The sequence below is a fragment of the Anser brachyrhynchus genome, assembly GCF_964034855.1.
Source record: "Anser brachyrhynchus genome assembly, chromosome: 6".
NCBI classification, from domain to species: Eukaryota; Metazoa; Chordata; class Aves; order Anseriformes; family Anatidae; genus Anser; species Anser brachyrhynchus.
This window is the reverse complement of record NC_137700.1, coordinates 32,443,237-32,469,643: the sequence shown is the minus strand read 5'-3', so window position 1 is coordinate 32,469,643 and position 26,407 is coordinate 32,443,237. Positions and strand designations below refer to the sequence as shown.

Genomic DNA, 26,407 nt, shown 5'->3' with positions numbered 1-26,407 from the left:
TGACACAGAACATTTTTATTCCACAGGCTCTTCAGACCGTTATCAGTCATACGTCAGTTCAGTCTCAACTACATCAGTTTTGTATCAAGAACTTTTGGACATGCTGCAGAGTAAGTGACCCTGAAGAGAAACATGGGAGATGGGGATGAAGCATCCCAGCAGCCTGGAGGTCTGCCCTTCCCTCTAGTCTCCTGCCTCCAGCTGGAGTTAGCAGCAGCTGTTTTGGAGGGCTAAGGCATGCCGTAGGTGCTGCTGAGTGACGTGCAGTGTCTCCTTCCAAGTCCTTTGGAGACAGATTTATGTCTTGTACTGGAGAGATTGCATGCTTTCCAGAAGCTATATTTTCTCATCTGGTTTGCTTTTCACACCCACTGCTATAACTGTGCAGTTTCTGACTCTCTCCCTTCCCGTTTCCTCTTTGGCTCTCTGGGACATCTGTCTGCATCACTTCTCTTCAGGATTTCCCCACAGTTTCTCTGTCTCCCACGAAAGCCTGTGGCTTTACTTTCCAGTTCCCCCACTCTCTTAAGGTTTCCCATTTCTTCTTGCCCACCCCAAAGCCTCACTGTGCCTTTGTTCTTAAGGTGGGCAGGATACCCAGCTCTGTATTCTTTCCTCCACACACTGCTATTGTGGGCTGATCGATAGATAAATCACTGGGATGTCGTTTTGCTGTACGTGGAGGTATGGATGATGCTGGCCTACACTTCATTCTGGTGGGGAGTCAATCCAATTCCACATTCCAGGCAGACAAATAGCTGCTGAAATGCCACAACGCTCAGCTTGGTCTTTACCAGCCGAGTCACCCTTGCTTCCCTTTACCCAAGATGTTGTTCAGGGTGTCCTGAAGACACAGAGCACAAGGAGGTCCCTTTGGCTATCCAAATTGTCATTCTCCTGGGACCACCGGTTCTGGGAGGTTCCCTGTCCTGTCACAAATGTTTCTGACTCCATACAGAGGGCAGATCACACTCAGAAAAGGAGTGGCAGGGGAAAGGAGCTTTGCATCCATAGGTTTGGGTCATCTCTCTAGTGGTGAGGTCTCAACTCAGCTGAGAACCCCTCACACCTGGCTTCTTTAAAGCAGCTGGACAGTCTTAAAGAAGTGTCTTTCATTTCCAGGAGAAGAGATTCGTCAGTATCTGATTGGACCCCAGGGCCCACCGGGGCCTCCCGGACCAGGAGGAGATGGAGTGTCTCTGTCACTGGATTATGATGAGTTGACCAGACGGTTTATCAGCTATTTGTCAAGTAATGGTCTTTTTAGTGTGTATTTCCCTCTATTCTCTTGCGAGCTGACTAAAAAGCTCATGCAGTCGATGAAAACTTTTCCAGTGTTGACTGAGTGAATCCCTAAGTACAGAGACGTCCTCACAGAGATTGTGAGAGACTTGGAATAGAACCAAGATACCTTGTGACTAAGGCATTATCCACAGACACTAGGAATGAGTTCTTGCTTTGCTAAGAACTGAGGTGAGGGCCATCACCTCACCTTAGCCATCTTAGGAGTCCCATCAATGTCTTCAATTTCCTTTATCTTCCTGTTCTGTCTGGGTCTGTGGCCAGGATGTATTTCACCGGGGAGGAGTTGATCTATGCCCACTTTGTGTCAAGGCAGCCCAGGCGATGAACTTGCAGCAGCCCTTCTGCACTGCCTGTGAGCGAGCCCGGCAGCCTATCTGCTCCCACTGCACAGCCCCTTTTGGTAACGTGTTATTGGTGGATCTGTTTGATTTTGCAGGTTCTGGGATGAGCATTGGGCTCCCTGGACCACCTGGGCCTCCGGGGACACCTGGCATATCGTACAGTGACCTAGCAGCATACCTGCGAAGTAAGCCAACTTTGTGACTCCCATGCCACAGGTTCCTCCACACCCCCAGCAGCTTTTTACAGGCTCAGTCACACTAACAAAGCTCAGTACGTGAGGGCACTGCCACAGGGGTCCCTACCACCACCCCCTATCTGCAAAGGACTCATTTGTAAGTGCAGAACTTTTCCTTTTGGCTGTCACCACAAATAGCCCTCCACAAAACTGCAGTGATCTCCTCTGCCTCAGTTAAAGCCCTGAAGGCCTCCTGGGCAATGCCAGAGTGGCAGCAGCAAAGTGCTGTTCTTGGGCATGGGTCTGGAGGAGCAATTTGTCTTCTCAAACTCTGTAGCATAAAGGAGCTTCTTAGGACACTTTTTAAAAGTCTGTTTAAAAATATGGACCTCTGCACTCTTTGGGGTCTCCACTCAGGGAAGTGGGCTGCACCAGGAAGGCTGCACTAGATGGTGCTGGGGAGAAAAAAGTACCTCAGGCTTGGTTTTAGTTGGCATTACCATATCGTCAGGGAAAGTTCATCAGAATTGCAGAGGGTTGGGTAACATCTCATCTTCCCTTGTGTCTTGCAGACTCTGAATTCAGTGGTCTCGTTGGTCCCCCTGGGCCTCCAGGGCCTCCAGGGATCCCTGGATCACCCGGCGCCTCTCTGGAGGACATCTCTGCTTACCTACAAAGTAAAGCACCTGGGTTTCTCACAGCTGGCAGGGAGATTCTGGTTGGAGGTGCTGGGGGGAACTGAGCCTGAGATTTAGCTTACTGGGACCTGTGACTGCCCACTGGGAACCAGGTCACTTGAAAAAATCTCATCACTGTCAGCTGGAAAGGGCTGGAATCCGGGGTTGGAACCTTTAAACTTACAAGATTCCTAGATGTGCAATTTTCTTGTCCTCTCACTGTAAGTCATTCTTCCTCTCTCTCAAGATGTGGGATACTCTTCTATCTCCGGAGTGCAGGGCCCGCCTGGCCCGCCGGGCCCTCCAGGGCCACCAGGCTTCTCGGGAACCGGGCTCCTGTCCTACGCTGACATCACCAACAGCGACGAGTTCAGGAGCGAGCTGATCCAGTACCTGAAGAGTAAGGGGACAGCGTCCATCCCGCACACAGCCCGGGCCCTGCTCTGCCTGCGTGGGCTGCTGGCTCTGTAGCAGCCTTCCTTGAGGGGGCGCTGGAGCAACACCACTTATCCCTGCAGGCTCACCCCAACGCTTCCCTTACAGGCTGTAGGGAAGTCGGCTTCACCCCATAGGCCTGTCTCCTCTCAGTCCAACTGCAAGGCCAAAGTCCTTGTTGTGAGCCTAAAGGAACAGGCACTGGGCAGTTCCAAATGCCCCGCACTGAACAGCAAGCCGTTAGTAAGGTCACCTGCAGACTCTTGCCATTGGAAAAGTGTTTTCTTTGACAAACCCCTTCCTACAGAGAAAATGATGAGATGTGGGATTTGGAGGGCAACTGAGCCAGCTGTGAGGCAGCACTGGTCTGAGCTGTCATGCTGGCAGGTCACCCAGGGCAGCCTTTTAACGACGAGAGGGTGCCCTCGCTTTTGGGAGCCTGGGCACAGAAGGCTCTTTTGGCAGTGGTGCCGTCCTCGGCCTGAGAGGAGTGCACCCATCTGCAAAACCATTGGGCAGGTTTCCGAAAGGAGCACCCAAAACCTGTGGGAGAGAGGGGGAGAGGGAGGAGGACGGTGCCATGCCTCCATGTTCCCATCTGTAGAGATCAGGATTGATGCATGTGCCGGCTGCCTGAGGCACGGCAGTGGAGGTGGGACACTGCAGTGACTGGCAGGACAGTGTCACACTCCAGTCTTCGTTCAGGTGGTAGCATAGGGCACCTGTGGAGCTGGGGGGGCAGGTATCCCTGTGTCCCCGAAGTCCCCTCAGTGCCTCTTGTATTTTGCAGGTGATGAAGTTCGAAGCTACATCTCGGGCCCACCCGGGCCCCCTGGGCCGCGGGGACCACCAGGACCCAAAGGAGATAGTGGTGTGGTGGCTGGGTCTCTGGCATCAGTGTATGGCGAGTCGCTGGCTTCTGAGCGCTCGCACGGAGGATCCCTTGGTGCCGAGGGCTCCCACGGAGCGTCACTGGGCACAGGCAGCTCCTACGGCAGCTCCATGAGCAGCATGTCATCGTACAGCGCTTCCATGGGCAGCGAGGGCTCTTACGGTGCCTCCATGGGTAGTGATGGCTCTTTTGATGGCTTGCTGGCAGCTGAGGAGTCCCACAGGAGATCAGCAGGTTCAGGCAGGTCTTACAGCAACTCCTTCTCTGGATCCCTGGATTACAACGAGCTGGCGCGCCACGTGTCAGAGAACCTGCAGAGTGAGTGGGACGCCTCCTTCTCCTCAGTCTCCCTGTCCCAGCCCAACTCCCAAGGCCCTGTACATGCTGCCACCCCATTCCCTCACCCCGTTCCCTTCCCTCACCCTTCCTGCTGCCCTCAGCTATCCCTAACATCCTCCCGCCCCAGCATCCAGCCACAGCTCCTTTCAAACAATGTCTTTATCTCCTCAGGCCGAGGTATCCTCCAGGACCTGATGTCTTACACTGGACAGGGGCCACCAGGTCCCCCAGGTCCTCCTGGTCCTCCTGGAATCAGCAGGGTCTTTGCAGCCTATGGCAATGTCACTGAGGACCTTATGGACTTCTTCAGAGGTAAGTGACATTGACCTGGTGTTTCTGGCTCATGCATATGAGGTCTCTCCAGCCTTTTGTAGCGTTAACAATCCTTTCACCCTTGCATGCTGAAGAAATATAATCAAGATGCAAAGCTGGAGGCAGGTGGTCTCTCCATCCACTTCCTCCCTTGCAGGTCTCATCACTAGGAAGGACATGAGGCTTTTCCACTACTTGTAGGAAACTTACCCCAAACCCTAAAGACCACTGTGCTTGCAAGTCCTGTGGTCCATTTTAAGCTGGTTGGGCTGGCACACGTAGGGCAAAACGAGAGAGCTGCTGCCCACTGCTCTCACATTGCACGGGCCAGCTCCAGCCCTGGTGACAACCAGGACACTTGGGAGGGTGGCAGAGCAGTGCTGGTGACGTGAGGTCACAGCCTACCCCTGGGACTTTGTTGGGACCAAAACCATTTATGAAAAACCTGCTCCTGCTCTGTCTAATCCCATCTAACCTAGAGCAATGGCCGTCCAGTGTGACTCGGTGCTTCTCTAGGCGAACACAGAGTCCCTTGCAGGTGGTTTGTCCTGCTCACTCATGCTCACCTTCATTCTCCTCTCCAGCACATGGAACTGTCCAGGGGCCACCTGGTGAGAAGGGCGAGCGGGGTTACCCCGGACCCAAAGGTAAGGCTTGCCATCCCTTCCCTCTCACGCCCTCTAATGCCAGTGCCTCCCTGCTGCCTGGGAAGCAGCGCCGCGTCCGGCAGGGCAGTTGGCACTGGGCTGCTCTCGGGGTCACAGCCCCCCTGCAGGCCCTCAGCCCAAGCACCCTCCTCACCTGGTCTCCCTTCCCCTGCCTGGCCCTGGTTGCAGACCGCTCATGCTCAGGGACAAACTCGGTCTTCTCATCCTTCAGGTGACCCTGGACCAATGGGCCCGCCAGGACGCCATGGGCAAAGGGGACCCAAAGGAGAGAAAGGCGAGAAAGGTAGGGCCGTCTGCACCACCAGGAGAGCGGGGTGGGCTTGTGAGGGACTGGAGGATCCCCCAGACACCAGCCCAGCTCTGGGAACTGCTGGAGAACTGACACAGCATGTGTTGGGTTTTTGTTGTTGTTTAAGGTGTTTTTTTTGTTGTTTGTTTGTTTGTTTGTTTTCCCCACGTGAATGTTTCACATAACCTGCCTTTCACCTTCCTTGTCCCCAGGTGAACAAGTATACGTTGGCAGAAGAAAAAGAAGAAGTGTTGGGGTTTAAGGAACGAGCCAACTCAGTTCTGCACTGGGCAGCATTCCTAGCAGCCCACAGAGAATCTGTGTGGATCTTCACTGCCTTACTGCTAACATGTCCTTGCCAGTAAGCTAACTACTTAGACTCGATAGTTCGGTGTTGCTGCTGAGGTTTGAATGGCTCTGTTATGTGTCCAGCACGGCCCTGATGTGGGTGTTTGCTCCTGTTGTGAATGTGTGCCTTAGTGCCCTGACCTCCCAGGTGTGTGCATCTGGGGGCTGACCAGGGCTCCTCGGCCCAGCCAGCCCAGGCTTCTTGTGTTACTCCCGCCTATGTAAAAATCTATCATTGTTTTTAATCAACTATCCAAGTATTCAGCAAAAAAGAAAAAAGACATCCTTCCCCACCAAACAACTTTTTCAGAGCTCAGATTCAGACAAAAAGTGCTGTAGGAAGCTCTGGGACAGCTTTCTGAGTGCCCCAGGGCTTCTCCAGGTGCTCGCTGTGCCGGCCGCAGGCACGAGGACCTGGTGAAGCAGGCACAGGCAGTGCTGAGTGGGGTCCTGGCTCAGGGGTATCTGGGAAGGGGCGTGGAGCGCTGGTCCCCCAAACACTGCCCCCCATCAGGTGCTGAGCCCAGAGAGAGAAAGGCCGGGCCTGGCTGGGCGCTGCCTTCCCCACCCAGCTGCCCACGGTGCTGGTGCTTGCCCCGCTGCCCCTGTAGTGCCTTCAGACCCCTGGCATCAGCACCTGCTGTCACCCCGGCCTGTGACCTGCTTTAAAAAGTGATTCCCTCCCAGCCCTTCAGTTTTACAATGTGCTGGCACTCCGTGTGCACTAACCCTGCTCCTGGGCCTGCTTCTTTTGACAAATTCCCTACAGGCCAGGCTCAGGCAGCACACAGGGCTCTCCCCGTACCTCGCAGGGAGCCCGGTCCTCGTGCTTTGCAGTGCCTCACAGCAGCATGGCGGGGAGGGGGAGGGCATGCACAGGGACAGAACCAAAGCACTTTTGTTAAGCAATTTGTTAACTCCTAAAAAATATTTTTGTATTCTATTTTTTAAACATTAGGAAAAAATAACTTTTTAATGTAAACACCCCAATTAAAGTGTATTTTACACCCCGCATGTGCCTATCAGTGTCACGTTGGGCAGGCAATGCCAGAATCAGTGGTTGTGGCAGACAGCGTGTGGTTGGAGCGGCTGAGGGCTGCTCTTTTGCTTCTCATCACCCATACACGACAGGAGCAGGCAGCGAGTTCTTTCTTGGTATGGCAGGTTTTCTGTCAAGTTATTGGGGGCCTCTGCACATTGCCACCACCATCGCCTTGCTTGCAGTGAGGCACTACGCGTCACGGGATTTCAGTGCTGGGGAGGCAGCCCGAATTTGGAGTGAATTTGGAATTCACTCACAGCTCCCTTGTATTTCAGGCAAGTATTCCAAGAACAAAACAGAGGCCATCTCAGCAAACTGTGATTTTTATTGTATTTACAGCAGAATTATTACAATATTCTACAGAAAGCCATGAAATCAAATTACTTTTAAAAACAAGACCAAAAAAAAACACACACAAAAAAACAAAAGAACTGTTGTATGGCTGCTACTGCAAATTTATTTCCATGAGCTGTACATACAGAGATCCTTAGCCAACTATTTATCCATCTCCTGATTTTTGGTTGCTTCCTGTAAGGCAAAAATAACTTGGTTTGTTAACACAAAACATTCAACAAATTGCTCGGACAACGTGAGGATGGAGCTGCCGTGGATTTCCAGGCTTTATGACAGAACAAACAGCGCTCTGCCTGGCTTGCTTACAGAGAACGGGGCAGGACAGCGCAACTGCTCGGTTTCACTGGATGGCTCTAGAATGTCCAGTTTCTGCTCTTTCCACCCTTTCAGCCTGGGTGACTGATGATCAGGGAGAAAGGGGCTTTACCTAGCATGGAAACTGTGGAAGATATTTCATAAGATCAGAGCAACTTGGGGCTCAGTAACTCCCTTCTGCTTTCAGTGCAGAGAAGTGCGTGAGCCCTTGCTTAGTTACTGGTTTAAGCACGTTTTAGCTTAAGAAGGTTTCTGCTTCCCTCTGGACCCGCTGACTGCCCTTGGGCCAGGAGTGCAGTAGTTACAGAAACGAAGGACGAGGACTGATGCAAGAAAAAGAGGCTGAAAAACAAGTAAAAGCTCTGCAAACAGCATCACCTTCCTAGCTAGAGAAGTGCTATGAAGTTTTCTCCCTTTCCCTCCCTTTTTCTGTTCTGATCCTTTGTAAGACTAAGAAATGTGCCAGGGCATCCTGGCTTGTCTGGGACTGAGCAAGGTTAACTCTCTCTGACCTCATTTTGGGTCTGCTATCAATTAGAAGTCAGGGACTGGGAAACACATGTGGACACATCAACACAAGGAAGGTTCTCCAAGATCTTGATCAGCTCTTGAAGTAAAATGACAGGGCTGTAAATGCTAACATGCAAAGCAGAAAGTTATCCAGGTGGTGGCCAGCATCCGGGCTCCTCCTTGCCCTGAGCTCCAATGACTGTGGCACCACTGTCTTCATTTTGCTGCCATAAAAGACATTTTTACATTGTGGCCTGAGGAAAGCAACTACACTACTGTTTTGTTTGGCTATCAGACTCTAACTTCATTAAGGTGCTAAAGTTCCTATGTATTCATTAAGAAAAAAATCGTGTTCCCTGTAGATATAACAAAAGGTCTCTGGGATAGAAGAATCATTTTTTAAATATCTGGCTTGCTGGCTCTTAAGCCACGTTGGGTACTGAACAAAGTCCTGTGAAGAATCACCGAGTGAACGCCCGCGGTCAGGACACCATGGGTCAGAGCAGTGGTACCAACAGCTGCAGCGCTGCCCCCTCTCACTTGGAGCTTCTAAAGGAAATCCTTTAACAATAAATTAGCGTAAATCTAGTCAACCATAGAAGTAACCTCCACACCATAGTTTTTCATGCCACACTTGCTTCTTACGCATTCAGCAGAGAACTTGAAAGAAAGAACCGTGGTGTCCTGTGGGAAACAGAGAGCAGCACACGTGCTGGAATATTCCCTCTTCACCCAAGTAACAGCGAAGTTTAAACTAATTTAAGTTTAAAAAAGATTGGTCATCCAAAGATCTGCCTGGTCCACCTGCAGGGCCGCACTGGCAGAGAATTACAAGGCGCTGGGAGCAGCTGAGCTCCCGTAACTGTCAGGGTGTGAGAAGAACTGCTGACTCCTCTACTTACAATGCCCCATCCCAAGAAAGCTAACTTGGCAAGTGCTGAAATCTGCTTTCAGAGCTGATTAAAAAACTGTGAGGTCTGAATCCGTCAGAGGCCATGAGCTTGCATGGAGATATTTTTCTTGTCCAAACCAACTGTAAATAGAGGAGCAGAGAACAATGCAGTGCACTGTAGTGCACATGCTGTAGTGCCTTTGTTCATCTTCCTGCAGCCAGCAGCTATGATGTAAAACGAAGGTGAGCACGAATCAGTATTTGCTCAGCTTCTGAGGGGCACGTAGAGAAAATGAGATCTGCCAGAAACTCAGCAAGCAAGCGCATTGTTTTGACTACAGAAAATACACCTAACTACCTTTGAGACAGAGCTTCCACCATTTATTAAAGGGATTATGTGACACGTGATAGGACAGAGATTGGATTTTATATCTCAGATCTCTTCCAGGCCAATGCAAGACTAAATCTATTTGAATTGGATTTTCTGACAGTGCTCTAAGAGCATACACCTCCTCTCTCATGTTCCACAATGCTGATAAAATGCTGGTTTTCAATCTAAACGTGTAAGTACCTATGTTAGTTCCTGTTATCCCAGAAAAGTGGATTTTCACACCAGATATCAATTCTCAGCACAGTTACAAGACTGCAGCTGCATAACAGTGCTCTGCAGCTCCAGACATGGCCATGGACTCGCTAAGGCTTCGGATTGCTACATTCAGTCCCTCCCTTCACCACACAACTCAGGCATTTGTACAATTTACAGTGAGGTCAGATTGCAGGAGCTTGTGGGAAAAGGATCTTCAAATTAAAGATTTACCAGATGTAGACAGAGGTAACCACTATGCCAATATATATTAGCAAGTTATCACTGAAACTGCCGAAAATGTAAGAAGATTAACGTTTCTCCGAGAATTTAATGTGGATAAAGGCAGCGATAATCCAGAAGAGGAAATCTGCCTGCCATGTTTACTCTCCAAATAAATCACTGAGCCTGCTCCATACAAAATTGCAAACAAATTCTGTTAAATACAGAGATGAAAATTACTTAACGTTATTTTAGTAACAGTCAATTTATGATGGTGGAACTTAAAGGAAAGGCCTTCAGAGTCTTTTTTCACCCTACTGAACAAACAACTTAAAGAACTTTGCATTTAGCAACAGATAACATTCTAGAGATAATGATATGTGAATTTACAATGGTACACAATACACATTTATATAATAAAATGCCAGAAATTAAGGCTAGCTATTAAAGTAATTATGCTATCAAAAAGTTACAAAATTTAAATTAAAACATGCATTTTCCAACTGCTTTTACTGTGCTGTAAATTTTAAATGTCTTCACTGAGAAGGTATAGTTTCAACATCCAAGGATTTCAGCATCCAAGATTTCAACCACATCTGATTAAAGTCCTATGTTAATTTGAGTCCATACACATGCATCGATACTGTTCCCATGAAATGAACATCGTGTAAATGTTCACCAGTCTCACATTTAATGCAAGCTAGCAAAACAAAACCAACGGTTGCAGTTGATGCCCAAAGAGACTACAAAGTTAGGCCTCAAATAACAGAAAACAAATACTATTTTACAAATTTAACGCCAGCATACCAAAGTACAGCTTATAATACTGTCTTGATATGACTCGAACCATCAAAAGGAGTGCAGTACAAGTGACCTAATACACTCTTCCTTCCCTACCAGCTATATGAGAAACATTTCAGATTTTTTCCACTGCAGATCAGTCAGGTAAATAACTTATTTTACATCTATGAACTTAAAAAATAAAAACTGTCTATGTTAGTACATGGCAACACAAAAGCAAAAAACCAGCTTCATTAAGTATTTTGTCTATATATTTAACTTAAATCTTTCTATAAAATAAAATGACTAAAACAAACAAAAAAAATCAAGTTAACATTTCCAACCAAATCAGACTTCTGCCATGGTTATCCATAAATACAACCACCCTCCTCCACTTCTCCCATGGAGTTTCAATGAACAGGCTTTGGTAAGAACAGAAGGATGGCTCTACCCATTCCAGGTACAGTTAGAGCGACCACGTGCGTCTCGCACAATGCTTCCTAAAAAATACATTCTACAGCTTTTCAATTTGTAGAACTAACCACCTGTAATAGCTAAGGAAAACAACAAACTGTGCATTTTAAAGTTAGCATTTCTTTCACCTTTACATATTTTAGTGCAAAATATTTTAGGGTGAGGATTTACAACAAAAATGGCAGTAGCAGCAAGAAATCTTCTGTTTTGTACAGTAACAACAATGCAAAGGAGTTTTATTTTGTTTTTGTTTCATAAGTGACAAATACTACCCTGTTGCCAGGATTAGCATACCTAAGTGTTTCAGGCACTGTATTAATTAAACTAGCACCCCATTTCATTATGGAACTAATGGACAAAATATGTAATGGAGATCAGCTCAGTTTAATTTATGCCAGAGGTTTCTTTTTTTAAAGAAGTTGCAAAGGTTTTTACTGTTACCAACCATATTTAAACACAAGGGTTCATTTTTTATGATTATTGGCATGTTCTGAGCGATTAGTTTCAGTCCTCACTATGAAGACACGGCTCAACACTACCATTTTAAACCTCTTGTGGCAGTTTCAGTTGTGGAATTTTCTTGTGTAGAAATGACACACTTAAAAACACAGTAGCAGAACTTATATTATACAGTTTAAATGTTCACATAAGAAACCTTTTTTTTGTGATGAGAAAGATTATAATTCATATTTTAGGCTTACTTAAAGTCAAAACCATAGATAACATACTTTTTGAGACTGAGATAAAAAAAAACATTCTTGAAACATCTGAAGGACATCACATTACCATTATACACCAACTCCTTTTCTCTTTTCTTCCATTCGAAGTAGTAAAAAAAAATGAATGATCGTGACACTGATTGTCTCCACCGAAAACAAAAAGTGCCAGGTCTTTTGATGTACTCCACAGATTAGATCAGGTTAGACAATGAAGGTGAAGAACTCCAAATATGAAAAACCTACAGCAGTTCCCAGAGTTACGACCCAGTGGAGTGAAGGCTGGGGATTGGATAGAATTTGGAAATCCGGCTTTGTGTTGAAGGGTTAAGGCATTCAGATTCTCCAGTCATTTTAAAGAAAACTTCCTGCTCTTGCAGTTTTCTGGCAAATTCTTCTTCCAGTGTCTAAAACCAAGATCAGATTGTTATATGAATACAAGGCAAAGGAAGTACAAGAAGCCTGTTCTACTGCTGACATGGTCTGATACAACATCTTAAAAAAATGAACAAACAAAACAAACAACTACCACCACCACCCTCTCTATTTGTTACTTCTCACTCTTTTTTTAATATCCTATTGGCTTCTGAAATAGAGTCCTAAAACAGATTTACTCCAGCTAAGAGGTTTTATACGCAAATATGCACACACGCCCTGCAAGAGGACCACGGGAAGAGGCTGATAATGTGAGCCTTTTTTGTTGCATATATTTTAACTTATAAGTGAACTATAGCAGTTTTGTATAGTAGCGCAATTCTCCTCCTCTGCAAAATTTTTTATATGATCTGTATTTGCTAGGTTTAACACTTAATTATATTCCAATTCAAACTGCTCCAATTTACCTTTTTTCTTGGTCTCAATTTCTCTCTCCATTCCTTCAGTTCTTGGCTGTGCTCTTCATCCAGCTCTTTTAGCTTCTGAGTCTCATGCTCAACCAGTAGATGGCATTTTTCATTCTTAAAACAAGATAAAGATAATCCTTGTCAAACTAATTCAGATTAGACAACTTAATATTTATATAGTGACATATGTTGTCCTAATTCTTTTTAATTAGCTTACTAGCCTGTGTAAACAGTGACGCACATAATTACAAGATAAAAGTTTGTTACGGGCCTGCATTATCAAGACCTGATCTGCCATCAGAACCAATTGAGATAAGAAATACTTGTAAATCTAAACACGCTGCTGAGTACCATTCAGAGAGCAGCCCACAGGGTTGCTCCAAACTGTGGTCACTGATTAATAACGCCACCCAAGGTCATGCAGCAATTCTGCTTTGCTTTCTAAAGCCAGTTTGTGTAATTTATTAAAATAAATTACATTAAAAAGGAGGTAGTTTGTTGATTTTTTATTGGAAGAATACTTCCAAACCTTTGGAAGAATACTTCCAATACTTCAACTCTTGGTGAGAGTTGAAGGAGTTGAGACTAACAAATGGGGTCTAGCTAGACAGAAACGTTCTTGCACAAAGCAGCCTCAGAATCGCCCTGTAACAAGGATAATCAAACCACATGCAAGTTTCACATTCCTTTAAGTTATACACGTTTTTGTTTAGCTTCCAGGGGCCTTTTGAAGCATGGCAAGAATACAGTTTAGCATTTGGCTGCAACAAATCTTTAATATTAAGGAGCAGTTGGCAACTGCAGTTTCTAAAGCACTTTTTGTTTCTAAGACTCCAGTCTCAATACTCTGATGCAGAGTATGAAAGCACAGGAACAAAAATGACAAGTACTTGGCTAGTCCTGAGTGCAGCTAAGGGCCAACTTCTCTTGATGTGGCTCAGAGTAGCCCTAATCTGCTTGATTTTGCTTTAGCTGAAAGTCTCACGCAGACTCCCACAGTACTTGGGGATTTGCTGGGGTGTATTAGTAGTAGCGCAGCCAGGGACTGTTTTCACCAGATGAAAGAAAGCAATCAGTAGAAGTAGCTTCACTGGCCACTGGAAGACAGAACCTCTATACAAAGGTGATCAGCAAGTGATCATTTAATGCATTAAAACTGCCTGGTGTCCCTGAAGCAGAGAAAAAGCAGACATCATGGAAAAGGATGCCTGGCCTTCAGTATGCAGAACCTACTTCTACAAAACGCATACAAAAAACGGCAACATTGAATTCCTCACTGCAAGAAGAGCATTCCTTCTAAATAGCTTCAAAAAGCTCAAAAATTGCAGCCTGCACTTTGCAAAGACTACCTTACTCCATGCCTCCTGGGCAATGCCTGTTGCTGCCTACCTCTGTTCTGATTAATGACATTTGAGCAAAAGTGGGTTAAAAGGAGACGTTGCCTACACAGAACAGCACTGGGAACTTGGTAAATATTCTAGGAGTTATCATCTGCTTATGGCTCATGCTCTTCTTATGTGTAAAACGATTTCTTATTAATTGATGTTAGGTTCTGAGTCTGGTTAAACAGTATCTCGCAGGCCTTTGAAAGCAACGTTGAGAAAATCCATGTGAATCAGTAAAAATGCAGGAAAAGATGTTTCTGCTTCGCCTGTGCCTGTTATTAACGTGAATCTTCCCACTGAACGTTCATTTAATGTCATCTATTTTTAACCTGTAACTGATGCAGTTCTCTGATGTTTGCTTCACACTGCAACTGAAGGTCCCGCATTTGATTTTCATGTTTCTGATGCTGAGCCAGTCTCTCATTTTTCTGTCTCTTCTCTTCTTGAACTGCAAACTAAAATTAAAAAGATGATTTGTATTGTGCCTCTATAGACAACAGTTTACATGAGTCAAAAGATGTTTAAAACAGAACAAGTATAAACACCATACAGTATTAGTGAATTGAATGGTTTTAAGATACATGAATATTGACTGTATTTTTATTTTATTTTTGAACTCCTACAAATGGAATGGCCTCACAGTTTTGTCCACCATGTCATTTCTCTGCACTCTAATCTCTCCATAAAGCACAGCACATTTCACTTTCAGACACCTGAAGTTAACTCCCTCTGAAGCTAAGTGACACAAAGTGTTGCTACAAGTCTTGGTTAAGGTTGATGTTAAGCAGTAAGGGAGCTACTTCCTAGGTTTTACATCCCAGATTTTTCTTTTTATCCTTCCATTGCTCATCATATGAAAACCATGATCTGGGACTTCTGTGCATAAAGCAAGTCTCTAAACCTTCACAACGTTTCCTTTTAAAGGATGACTGAATACCTACAGTTTTAATTCAAGAGCTCACTAAAATCAAATATTCTTAGAAATACTTACACTTCATGGAGTCACAGAACGGTTGAGGTTCGAAGGGACCTCTGAAGACTCTCTAGTCTAACCCCGCCCTGCTCAGAGCAGGGTCAGAGCAGGCAGCTCAGGTCTGTGTCCAGCTAGGTTCTGTGCATCTCCACAACCTCTCCAGGCAACCTGCTCCATTGTCTGACCACCCTCACAGTGAATTTTTTCCTCATTCTTAAGTTATACACTTACATTGACTTATATAAAACTATTTCAGTTTGTGCCGACTGCCTCTCATCCTGTCACTGGGCTCCACTGAGAAGAATGTGGCTCTCCCTTCCCTCCTCCCTCCCATCACACATTTATACATACGACTAAGATCCTCCTGAGCCTTCTCTTCTCCAGACTGAAGCGTCCCACAAGTTCAGCCTCTCCTCTTATACCATGATCCACCCATCCCTTAACCATCACCACGGCCCTTGGCTAGACTTGCTACATTAAGCCCGTGTCTGTCTTGCACTGGGGAGCCCAGGACATCTCAAGTGAAAAGGGGATGATGACCTCCTCCGGCCTGCCAGCAGCACTCCTCCTCACGCAGCCCAGGATGCTGTTGGCCTTCTTTGCCACAAGGGCACACTGTTGGCTCACATTCAACTCATCCATCGGGACCCCTGGGGCCTTTTCAGCAAAGCTGCATTCATGGTGGTCAATGCCCAGCACATGCCGTTGCCTACAATTATTCCTCCCGAGGTACAGAACTTGGAATTTGCCTTTGCTGAACTTCATGAGGTCATCTCTGCCCAATTCTCCATCTTGTACAGGTCATTCTGCATGGATGGGTCTGGTGACATTCATCAACCTAGTTTTGTACCATCTGCAAGCTTGCTGAGAGTGCATTCTGGCCCGTCACCACACTTAACATTTACATCACATCACATTTACATCACATCAAGATTTTACACTACTAAAATCGTTTTTATTACCTGCTTAATTTTTTCACGATCTTGGTCTGGAGAGGCTAATGAATTGATTCTTAAACTTTTCTTAAACATAGCCATTCGAGTCTTTGCTTCACTTCGTTGGATTTTTGGCAGTCTGGCTCTTTCCTGAGTTTGCTTGTTCTTTAACTCCTCAATAAGGCGTTGATTATATCTCTGCATTTGTTCCGTTTCCTAAAACATTAACCACATGGAAATGTTACAGAATACCTGTTATTTTATAACTTTTACATCATTTCATCAATAAGCATGTTGTTTGAGCGTTTCTTTCAGTAGAAACCAGTGGCACTGCCCTAGTGGTAGGGCTGGGGTTGATCAAGTCTTCCATTTATTCCAGGGAGCTCTGGATCATGCCCAACCCATACAAGGTTATTTAATGATCTACGAAATATGGACATGTATTACCAGTTGTAATCAGTACAACTTCTGAATTACATTTTTTAAATGTCTCTGCTATTTGAAAGGAGAAACTTTAGTGGAACTGAACCTCCACTCTTGCAGTTGTAAAGTTACAGTCTGGTTTAGATTTCCAAGATTTGAACTACTCTATTTAAGGTTTATTTGTTTTTCAGTACAAAGCACAGAACATATACAGCATGGAAATACCTGCACAGGTATTGCCTAGGCAAGCGAAGAGCTACATGAAGAGACCACAAGTCTAAAATTTATTGTAAATCAAGTCAATATAAAATATATTTTTGATTTAATACACAAAATAAAATGTTAAAGTCAACACTAACTTTTTCATGCCTCTTAAGCAGCTGGTGCCTCTGCATGAAGTACTGATCCTTGAGCTGCTGTTTGAGGAGTTGGTGTTTCTCTTGTAGATGTCGCTCCTCCAGCTCCCAGATTGCAGCTTCACGAGCTGGAAAAAACATAGGCTGGTTTAGGAAGTGCAATACAATAATTCTAAATCCACCTGTAAGTGGATGTTCAGAAGTGGCCTACAGCTGCATTTTAAGAGCAAAGCTTTTCTATAGCACGTGTTTTTATTATGGTTCCATATTAGTCATGAGGGCATCTGATTTCAGAAGTTTCAGACAGACTATTGTTTTATTAAGATGCAACACAAATATCTGTCTTTAAGGAGAGAGTCTGATGCTGAATACCTCTCATGAGCTGCTGTTTGTTGTTAAGGCAATCGCGTTCAATAGTGGCTAGTTCTGTCTTCTGCTGCTGAATTATTTTCTTTAGAGATGCGTCCAGTTCTTGTTGCTGCTTCTGCACAAATTCCTGCTCCTGGTGAAAACCAATAGAAATAAATTAAATTTTGTTCTTCTAGCCACATTACAGTTTAATGAAATTCCCAGTTCTGTGTTATATATACACAAAAACAAATACAGCTAAGAAAATTTGAGCTAACATGCCTCGTGCTATAGAACTACGCATCTCTTGTATTTTCTATGCAGAGAGTAGAGAATATTTTTAATAATTAAATACTTTCAGAAATAAGAACAAAGGCAAGAGACTAACCAATCATCTGCAAATCATTCCATCTCATCTCTCCTCCAAACAAACTGCAGGTTCAAAGCTAGTGAAGACAAACATGCTTAATATAGAGTTGATCTCAGTATATCAAATGTTACGGATTCATGGATGTCCGAAAAAAAGCATTTATGATCATTTTGCTTTGGGTTATTAAGTAAAGCCTATTTATTTATACGTTGGGTTTCAGATTTGTATCTCTATCTCAATTGCTTCATCCTGTCATGAACTCGAGTGGTTTATCTTGTCACGAATGCCAAGTTACTGATGGAGGTTTGGAATCCCGTCAGGCTGCCATGAAGACTCCCAATGGCTTTTGTGGGAATTGTGTCCTGCAGGACTTAGAGACTCGGTGCACCAGAGCTGACCTGGCTCCTTACAAAGTGATACGCCTGCCATCTGTGTGATGCGGTCCCCGTATCACCTGCATCTTCCTCTTATCTAGGGTATCCCAGTCTGTGGCATCGCGTTACAAAGAACAGGTACTAGTAGGAAGGCCCCACCACACCCCGAGGACATGCTGTTGCATTTCTTCTCTGCCACTATTCAAAAACCAAAACCCAAACATAACTACAAGCACGCAGGCATGCACACACACTTATGGAATTAAAGCAGATGCTTCTACCAGGATATAAAGGTCAAAAAAGCACAATAGTAGTGTAGGTATCAGAGCCAAGGCGAGCAGCTGCAGAGCTTGCTGCTATACATAACAAAGCAAAAAGATGGCCTGTTGGAACGGAGATGGCATGAGGCAGGAAAACAGTGCTGGGCTACAGGCAATGAGCGGAAGGGCCTCCTGAGCTAAGCATTTTACTTTATTTTTACTGAATGAGCCATCAGCAACATATGGAATTAGGTATTTGTTAAAAATCCTTTGTTATGTCCAGGAGAATCTTGATTTTCATCTCCACAGTCATTGAACAGCAGACAAGGCTTTCATTTCTCCCAGGGGGCAGCAGAGTTGCACAAGTAACAGAAAACCAGAGGGAGGAAGCTGGTGAATGCTCACACAGCAGCAGACCTGAGTGTACAAAAAGCACTGGGAGGCCACATTTGTGAACAACGCAGGCATTCCTAACCAAATATGTAGACTGAAGAAAAACACCGCTTTGGTTCCCTTTCTAGATGGAAAGGATACAAAACCTAGGAGTTTATTTTGAGCATGCGGGCACATAATTAATACTGTGTATGATCTGCTAGGAGTTTTTTGATTTAGGAAGTGCAAGGGGACAGCTGCTCTAGTGTAGTCATGGTCAAAAAACAATTATGCTTGGGATTTACTTTCAGTAATTTAAATATCATCGCTGCTGCATCTACATTGTAAATCTTAAACACACAAAAAAACAGAAACACAGAAACCATGCTAATTGCTAGTACTAAGATAAACCAGGCAATCGCAGAAAACAATCTGGCCTTTCTACTTCCCACATCTACCCAGGTATCACATAAATAACGAGCAGTGACCTTAGTGAAGACCATGCTGGGTGGTATAAAAGGCAGGCAGTACAAGGCTGTCTGCCTTTTTAAAATTACCACTTGGTTTTGCTCAGTATCTTAAACTCCCACCTTAACAATACATAATCTCACTGCACGCAGAGCATACAAGTCACACTGTTCCTCACATGTGCTGAACAAATAACACACAGCATTATATCACGTTTGAGATAAACTTCAGGTGTCTTGCCCAGAGGACAGTGAAAAGATCAAAATTTCAGTAAATAGCGCAGTGAAATAACATTTGTGCTAACTCTCTTGGAGGCAGCTGTGAAACTGATCAGCACATATGAGGAGAAGAAGAAAACCACACATCTGGAAAATTAGGGAAATAAAACTTTTTGGTTTGCATTTTAGGACTTACATCCTGCATTTGTGCGTTGAACAGCGTACACGAAGACAACTGAAAAGACTGAATCATAACCTGAGCAACGCCCTGTGGGACACAACGTACTTCCTATGTCAGAATACAATCAAATGTAGTGCTGCTCTTCAAAAGAAAGAAGGTAACCTCTGCTGTATGTTAGAAATATACATTTAAAACGTCAAGTCTAATCACAAAAAAGCGGTTGCTGACAGTAAAAATTCTGGCCATTTAAGATGTTCCATTTGCACCTTGCCTAGTACTTCCTCATTCCAAGTAAGGATCTTCCACCTTTAAAACCGTCCCTTACTTTAACATACTGAAACCAGTGAAGGAAACAAAGTCACCACAACCATTATGAAAATTTAGTTCCTGAATTGTTTCCTTAACAAGCTTAGAGACGCATCCTCGGTATGGGGAGAGCTGTAACTCAATCAAATTCTTGGCTGGGAAATCCCCTCCTGAACCGAACACATAATCAGATAGAGCTGCTGTTATTTTCTGCTAGGTCACAAACATTTAATCTTTAAGTTACTCAACCCAAACCTGCTCTGCTGGGTTACAAACTCACTCACGTACAAACTATGGCCATCACAAAAGCATTTTTTCTGAAATATTAGCCTCTTTCCAGCTAGCTCATATAAAGGCAGCAAGTTTGAAGGCATGACATTACATATGTCGTCTTATAAAGTTTCCCTACACCTACACTTCGACATTAAATAGTTTCATTTTACCTAATCTGTTCTGCTACTAGCATAAGATGCCTAATGCTTACATATTCTATATACGTTCCTCCCCTGTGCTTGTATTGCCCCCAAATAACTTCTGACTGAAACCTCCATCATTTGATGGGCCTGAGGGTACTTACCACCCACAAAAGCATGGTAAGGAAACTTGTCATATAAAAATAGTTATTTTTTTGGCACAACGTAACAAAACATTACGCTCAACAGCACAAACCTGAAAATCACCGCTCCTACAATTCTACACATTATACTCCATGGGAAGTGAGACGGGAATATTTGAAAAAAGAGAGCAATACACAGGGTTAGTTGGAGTTAAGTTTCATGTTCACTCAACAACAACAAGTGAAATTATCAAGCTGTGTGAATACTGCTGCCTTTTGTATTTTAGTAGCTTGAAGCTGCCATTGTTACCTGAGCATGCTGGCTTTGTGCAAGCTCCTCTTTCTTGCGTTTCATGAGCTCTTTTCTCAGCTCTTTTGGTGCTTTCTCCACTTCACATAAAACCTACAGTGTATATAAGCATGCAGAAGGTGGCAAAAAGAACACTTTTTCTCCGTAGCAAGCATTATTGTGAACACAGGACATGCAGGTCAAGCACTAGAGGAACTGGGAAGCGTGCATTACTTCAGTGGCAGGGATGTTAGCTTAGTGAGGAGAGCTTAATGAAAAGAGACGGAACAATGCGTGCTTTAGGTGTGCCAGCGCAGAGAGATGCATATGCCAGCTTCTTTTTGCATGCAAATGCTGCCCAGTGCTCTCAGAAATGGCAGGCTCTTGACTTGCGTTTTCATGCAGCAGCTAGAACAGTCCATAGATAAGAAAACCGCCACCTGCAGAAGTGGCATTTTCTTAAAGCACTACCGCAAAAGGGCTACAGAGTATGTTTACCTCATGGTAAAGCTGTGAAAAATGGTTGGAAACTTAAAATGAATTCCACCGAAAAAGAGCTGTTTCTGACACTGCCTTGAATATGAATTTAGAAGATGCCATTATCAGTGTTTCAACCATAAATGACATCTACATAGGGTAAATCTTAAAAATAATCATAGAAGCAAATAAAATATTAATGGTTGTAAATGTTCAGTTCTGAAGAATTTAAAAGCAAAAGCTATCCGTAACTGATTATGTTTTTAAGAAACTTCATTATACATATGCTGAAATACAACATGTGTTTCAGTTCAATGTGAATTAGACTAGATGAGTAGAAATATTCTAAATATAACCTGGCTAAATCAGCTGAATATGAATCTGTTACTTGCTGATTTTTTTTAAACTCACTTTAGAATTACAAAACTTAACATTGCACACACCTCAACATAACATGGGTAGTTTGAGAGCACCAGCTGCATTTTCCTTCAAACTGTAAATCACCTTCTGAAGTTCTAAATACAAAACTAGGCACCCAAAATCCAATGCCTATTTGTTTAGTAGTGGAAGCATCATCAGAAAACAGAGTCCAAACCACCACATGCTATTCCTGTTTCCATGAAAGACCTGCTTTTAGCTCAGAGAAATATATAATTCTTCCCGCTTTCCCATGTAGGACCCAATCACCAGTGAGTAGAAAGAGACTCAAAAAATGCAAGAAGTTCCGCAAAAGAAGAAAAATGGTTATTTATATATGAGCAGACAGTTCAAATTGAATACATTTTTTTCTATGCATTTTTTTTAAAACTACAGGATGTTTCTATGCAAAAGCATGGACAGTACAGATTCTAAAAGAAATCTCTAGAAGTCTAATAACTATTAGAGCAAACACTAGAGACATTTATATACAAACAAGCACTACATAGCTGACCTGAAACTAAAATAAAACAGCTATCATGATGCAAAATCTATAGAGGTACACCACTCTTATTCTAATGCAAGCAAATCAAAAGCGTAAGGTGTCAGTGTAAAACGTCACTCACTTTGCCTTAACTGTACAACACACAGGAAATTAATTGTAAAAGATTTTAGGTCATCAGACCTGTCTCTCCTAGCTTGCCTTTTTGAGTTAAAGAACAAAATTCATATAACTAACACTTAATATAGAGCAATTCTAAACCACTTCAGCAGGCACTTAATAAAAATCTAATGAATCAACCGAAACTCAGAAATTTAAGTGTTTCTTCTCGTTAATCGAGATCATACTCTTTTCTTTGGAATTCTAATTTGGTAAGTATTTACTAAGCAGTTATACCTGGTTAGTTTAAAGTAGCAATCTCAAATATTTTCAGTCTTTAATAAAATACTATATCTTAATGTACTATTTGTAGAAAGAATTATTAAATATTCTGTGAAAAATAAAGTCTCCTAATTTGATGACTTTTTCTAGATTAAGTCAATACCCAAACACTCCTGTTAGCTGTTTGTATTTCACTTTTGGCAGTAAAACAAAAGGAATAATACTGACTACTAGTACTCCCTCCACAACTTATTATAGCACATGAGGTTGATGTGACTTTTGGGAGACCTAACCTCAACCATTTGCTATGGCCATACTCCTTATTTTCTGTACTATCATCTTTGTCTCTTACCTCCTTCTTTTTGTTCTTCAACATGTTCTGGAATTTGGACAATTCTTTCTCCTGTTCTGCTTTGATGCGTTTTGCTTCATCTCTTAAACGATTTGTGTGTTCCTGTTCCAACCGCTCTATTGTCTGCTTCTGCTGCTTCTCTAGATTTTCTATTTCTTGATCATATTGTCGCTTTTTACTCTGTTAAAAAAAAAACACTTTTTGTTTACTGGCAGGTGAGTTCTAGCATACAAGCTGGCCATCCATAACACAAAAATATTGCCATTATTAGCAAGAATGAAACTTAAACTATAGCCATCAGAAAGAAATGCCTGTAACATTGTTATTAGTATTTTGCCTACTCCATCAGGATGTCACATTTTAAGAGCACCAAAATCCAAAAACTCACTGTCATTTCCTGTTCAAAACGCCTGTACATCTGTTCTCGCTGTTGCAAGAGCTTGTTACTAAGCTGCTGTTGGGCTCTCTGCTCTTCTTTCTGAAGAAGTCTCAGCTCTCTTAGCTCTTGACGCCTAATAATGAAAGAGAACTTTTAATATTGATAGAAAAATAAAAGAAAGTTATAAAAAAGCATTTACAGCTTAGGTCCACTAAAGCTATTTTTGAATCATCTCATTAGGAAACACTTTGCATTCCTTTCTATTGACAAAAGAAACAAATGCAATGACAAACATGACAAAAATAAGACTATTACCCCCCTTACTTTTACTAAAAAAAATAAACTTTTCACTAAAAAAATAAACTTTTTACTAAAATAATCAGTTGTGTACAAGACAATAAAACCTCCTGTAAAATTTACTTTTACAAAAGCTTACCGTAGAAATCTCATTTCTTCACTTTTTGAGTCATTTTCAGTAACTATTTTTGACGTGGTTACACTCACTTCTACTCCATCAACAACAAACTTCCTAGTTTTCTTTAAAGTTTTCTTCTGTCTTCTAGTTTCCTGAATAAAACATCAGTAAGTTATTCTGTATCTAAGTCATATTCCTTTTTTTTAAAAAAAATATCTTAATATTAAATTACTTCAAATGTTTGTGTGGAGGGCTGCTGCATATAAATCAGGAGTTCTTAGTTACTCGTTATCACTTAAGTGAGAACTTGGAAAAATTCTCATGTACTGAAACATCCTTTATTCAAAGGAAAACTGATTACTGATCATCTAAATTGCCGTTCAGAGAAAAAGCTAGGTAATCCCTCAATGAAAAACTGATGCAGTTTGATTTTCAAGAGCTGAAGAGAGTTGCAAGTACTGTCGGCTTGTGCCCAGTCATGAAAAAAGGTATTTAATTCTGAAAAACAGTACTGAACCTGAATGGCAACTAACTCATCTGATCAATTAATTTTTCATACACCTTTTAACTAGCAAGGCATTTTGTTGTTCCTTGGTTTTTGTTTTTTTTTTGTGTGTTTTTGTTTTTAATTCTTATATGATAGTAACCAACTCATGTGACCTTGCTGACAGAATTGGAAAGATTCCCACTTCTCAAAGCTGCTATTGTTTCGCGACAGAACAAAAGAGACCCCGGCAGAAACTTTGTCTCCATTTCGTAAGGGTTTACTGCAAATACACTGAAGCCATGCTAGCATAGCCACGTCCTTTTTGTTGTTATTTTTCTTCAAAGCCATGACTACACCGTTACTATCGTGGTATGGCAGTAATCATATCACTATAAAGATATAAAGTTCATATTCTGGAATGTGCTTTATGTAAATAAGCTCATTCACCCCAGCATAACTGCATCAATATAGTACAAAGGAGTAGTACAGTGCTTGGCATACGCAGACTTGAGAGGCTGTCTGCCTTAGATCTTAAATCTAAACAAAGAGACAGAAGATGGAAGTGACAGGAATTCAACACGAGATTCAGGCGTTTTAAGAGATCTGTCCTGGTAAAGCGGGGATTCTGCGCAGAGTAAGGCACTGAACCAGCCTTCTCGACTACCAGATGTGAACTACAACTACGCACAAATCTAGTCTATAGTTATTTTTTATATGCTAATCTGCCTTATTAAAATATAATTGTGTAACAAAATAAGAAAATAATTAACAGTTCCGTAGCTACTAGCTTGGCTGCACAACATTCAGACATTACTGAGTGCTCAGTTCAGAATACTGCAGTTTATACAAACTTTTAATATTCCATGCTGCCATAGCGGTTCCTCACAGTTTTTCTTAGCAAGGTTCAAACTTGGAGATAGTTTTAGGGCTGCACTCACATAGAATTTTATATAGAAATATATTATTGCTTACACTTACCTGTAAAGATATTGACCCTGTCTCTTTGTTCTTACTAAGGAAACTAGAAATTGACAAATTCAAGTCAATGCTGCTGTTATCAGCCGTAGAACCCGTGCCTGAATCTGCATCATTTTCCTTGAGATTCTCAGATTCCAGCTGCTGCAACGTTTCAGTATTGTCTTGATTATCCGTTTTGACCTTTTCATCATTTTCTTCAGTGCTTATACTAATACTGGGTACAGGAGCGACTTCAGAGTCATCAGCTTGTTCTTCAGTAGCATCTTGAAGCTTACTCTTCATTATTTCATCAGAAGTTACTGCTAACTGTTCTTTGTCTCTCTGAATATCGTTTTCCTGGATATTCTCAGGTCTGTGCTCCTCTGATGTTTGGTCCATCTCCGTCAGTTTATCCACCGCCTTATCAGAAACAGCCTCAGGCTTGGCCTGCATTGTCTTCTGGCCCATATCATCTTTTCCAGAGTCTTTGCTCTCTGTTTCCTCCATGCTACTTATTTGACAAATATCCTCATTTTCACTTTCTGCCAGCTTCTCATCTGCTTTGATCACTTTATCTTGGCTTTCTGATAGAGTTTCTTCAGAGCTGATTATCTCACGGACCTGCTTAGCCTGACTTTCCACAGGCTTATCCACCATCTCGGGTATTTTATCCCCCTCGATGATCTGTGTTTCAGCAGTACCACCTATCTCCTTAATGTTGTCATTTGCATGCTTTATTAGTTCCTTTTCTTCATCAGACACTTTATCCTCAGCACTAGGTACAGATTCTGTAGTGATGTCTGTCATTGCCTCCTCCTGAGCTCCATCTTCCTTTTGCTCTATAGTATTATCTGCGGTGACCTTTTCATTCTTACTTTCTGAGAGATCTATTCTGTCTTCCTCCTCTTTTTCACCAGTTTCCTCAGAAATGGCTTCTCTGATTTCTACAGTATTATCAGCTGTAGGTATTATTTTAACTTTATTTTCCTCTGCTTGTACATTTCCTATGTCATTTTCTTTCTCTGTTTTTTGGTTCTGTTCATTTACTTCTGGTTTTGTTACTGCATCAAGTTCTTTCCCTCCTTTCTGAGGTTCTGCATTTTCACGTGCTTCTTCCAGACTTTCTGTACTCTTCTCAGCTGGCAATAGTTTGCCTTGCTCAACTTCACCAGTTGGCACAGAACCATTCTGCACTTTTATATCATCAGCAGTAGCATCAGAGATGTTTTCAATTGTGCTCCTGATGTTAATGCCCTCAGATTCGTCTCCAATTGTTTTATCATCTGGAAATATTGTGCTGTTTTTCTCCTCAATTGCATTACTTTCTGTTTTTTCAGAAAGAGATTCCAGAACAGAGGCATTCTGTGAAAGCTTATCCTCTTCAGAGCTGGCAATACTAAGGTCTGATGATGCACGCTTGTCTGCAGGTAACTGCTAAAAAATTAAAGGAAAGGAAAAACTTAAGGAAATTTTAAAGGAAATATTTCATAATTTTCTAATTTATTTAAAGCACAGTTCTATTGATGAATATCCAAAGAGATGAGTATATTGTATTTACAGGCAGAATTATATGAATTTGATAGTTTCAGACCACTTCACTGGGTATTATAAGAGAACAAGTACTTTAACTGTAGCTGGTCTCTGAACAGAACATTTCACAAAACCCTCCTCCATTTCTAAGAATTTAATAAAATAAAGCACAATCGAAAGAAAG

The 26,407-nt window shown here is 42.8% G+C and overlaps 2 protein-coding genes across 4 annotated transcripts in view; one reads left to right on the top strand and one right to left on the bottom strand.

Annotated features, from left to right (window-relative positions):
- The window catches only part of COL17A1 (collagen type XVII alpha 1 chain), a 39,217-nt gene extending 32,423 nt beyond the window's left edge, over positions 1-6,794 (top strand). The window contains exons 48-57 of the mRNA XM_080597770.1: positions 27-110; positions 1,123-1,251; positions 1,742-1,831; positions 2,395-2,499; positions 2,747-2,899; positions 3,725-4,144; positions 4,337-4,477; positions 5,062-5,124; positions 5,357-5,428; positions 5,647-6,794. Of these exons, the coding sequence (XP_080453896.1) occupies positions 27-110; positions 1,123-1,251; positions 1,742-1,831; positions 2,395-2,499; positions 2,747-2,899; positions 3,725-4,144; positions 4,337-4,477; positions 5,062-5,124; positions 5,357-5,428; positions 5,647-5,696 (1,307 nt within the window). The 3' untranslated portion in view covers positions 5,697-6,794. The remainder of the gene's footprint in view (positions 1-26; positions 111-1,122; positions 1,252-1,741; positions 1,832-2,394; positions 2,500-2,746; positions 2,900-3,724; positions 4,145-4,336; positions 4,478-5,061; positions 5,125-5,356; positions 5,429-5,646) is intronic.
- Positions 6,795-7,131: 337 nt separating this feature from the next.
- SLK (STE20 like kinase) overlaps positions 7,132-26,407 on the bottom strand; it is a 48,805-nt gene continuing 29,529 nt past the window's right edge. The window contains exons 9-19 of one of the 3 annotated variants that reach the window (XM_080597772.1): positions 24,715-26,124; positions 23,271-23,401; positions 22,844-22,967; positions 22,456-22,635; positions 20,348-20,440; positions 16,957-17,086; positions 16,588-16,712; positions 15,833-16,021; positions 14,227-14,352; positions 12,513-12,626; positions 7,132-12,077 (exon numbers count right to left, since the gene is read on the bottom strand). In XM_080597772.1, coding sequence (XP_080453898.1) covers positions 11,931-12,077; positions 12,513-12,626; positions 14,227-14,352; positions 15,833-16,021; positions 16,588-16,712; positions 16,957-17,086; positions 20,348-20,440; positions 22,456-22,635; positions 22,844-22,967; positions 23,271-23,401; positions 24,715-26,124 — 2,769 coding nt within the window. In that variant the 3' untranslated portion in view covers positions 7,132-11,930. Of the gene's footprint in view, positions 12,078-12,512; positions 12,627-14,226; positions 14,353-15,832; positions 16,022-16,587; positions 16,713-16,956; positions 17,087-20,347; positions 20,441-22,455; positions 22,636-22,843; positions 22,968-23,270; positions 23,402-24,714; positions 26,128-26,407 lie in introns of all 3 variants that reach the window. The other 2 variants (XM_080597771.1, XM_080597773.1) reach the window with 2 other exon arrangements.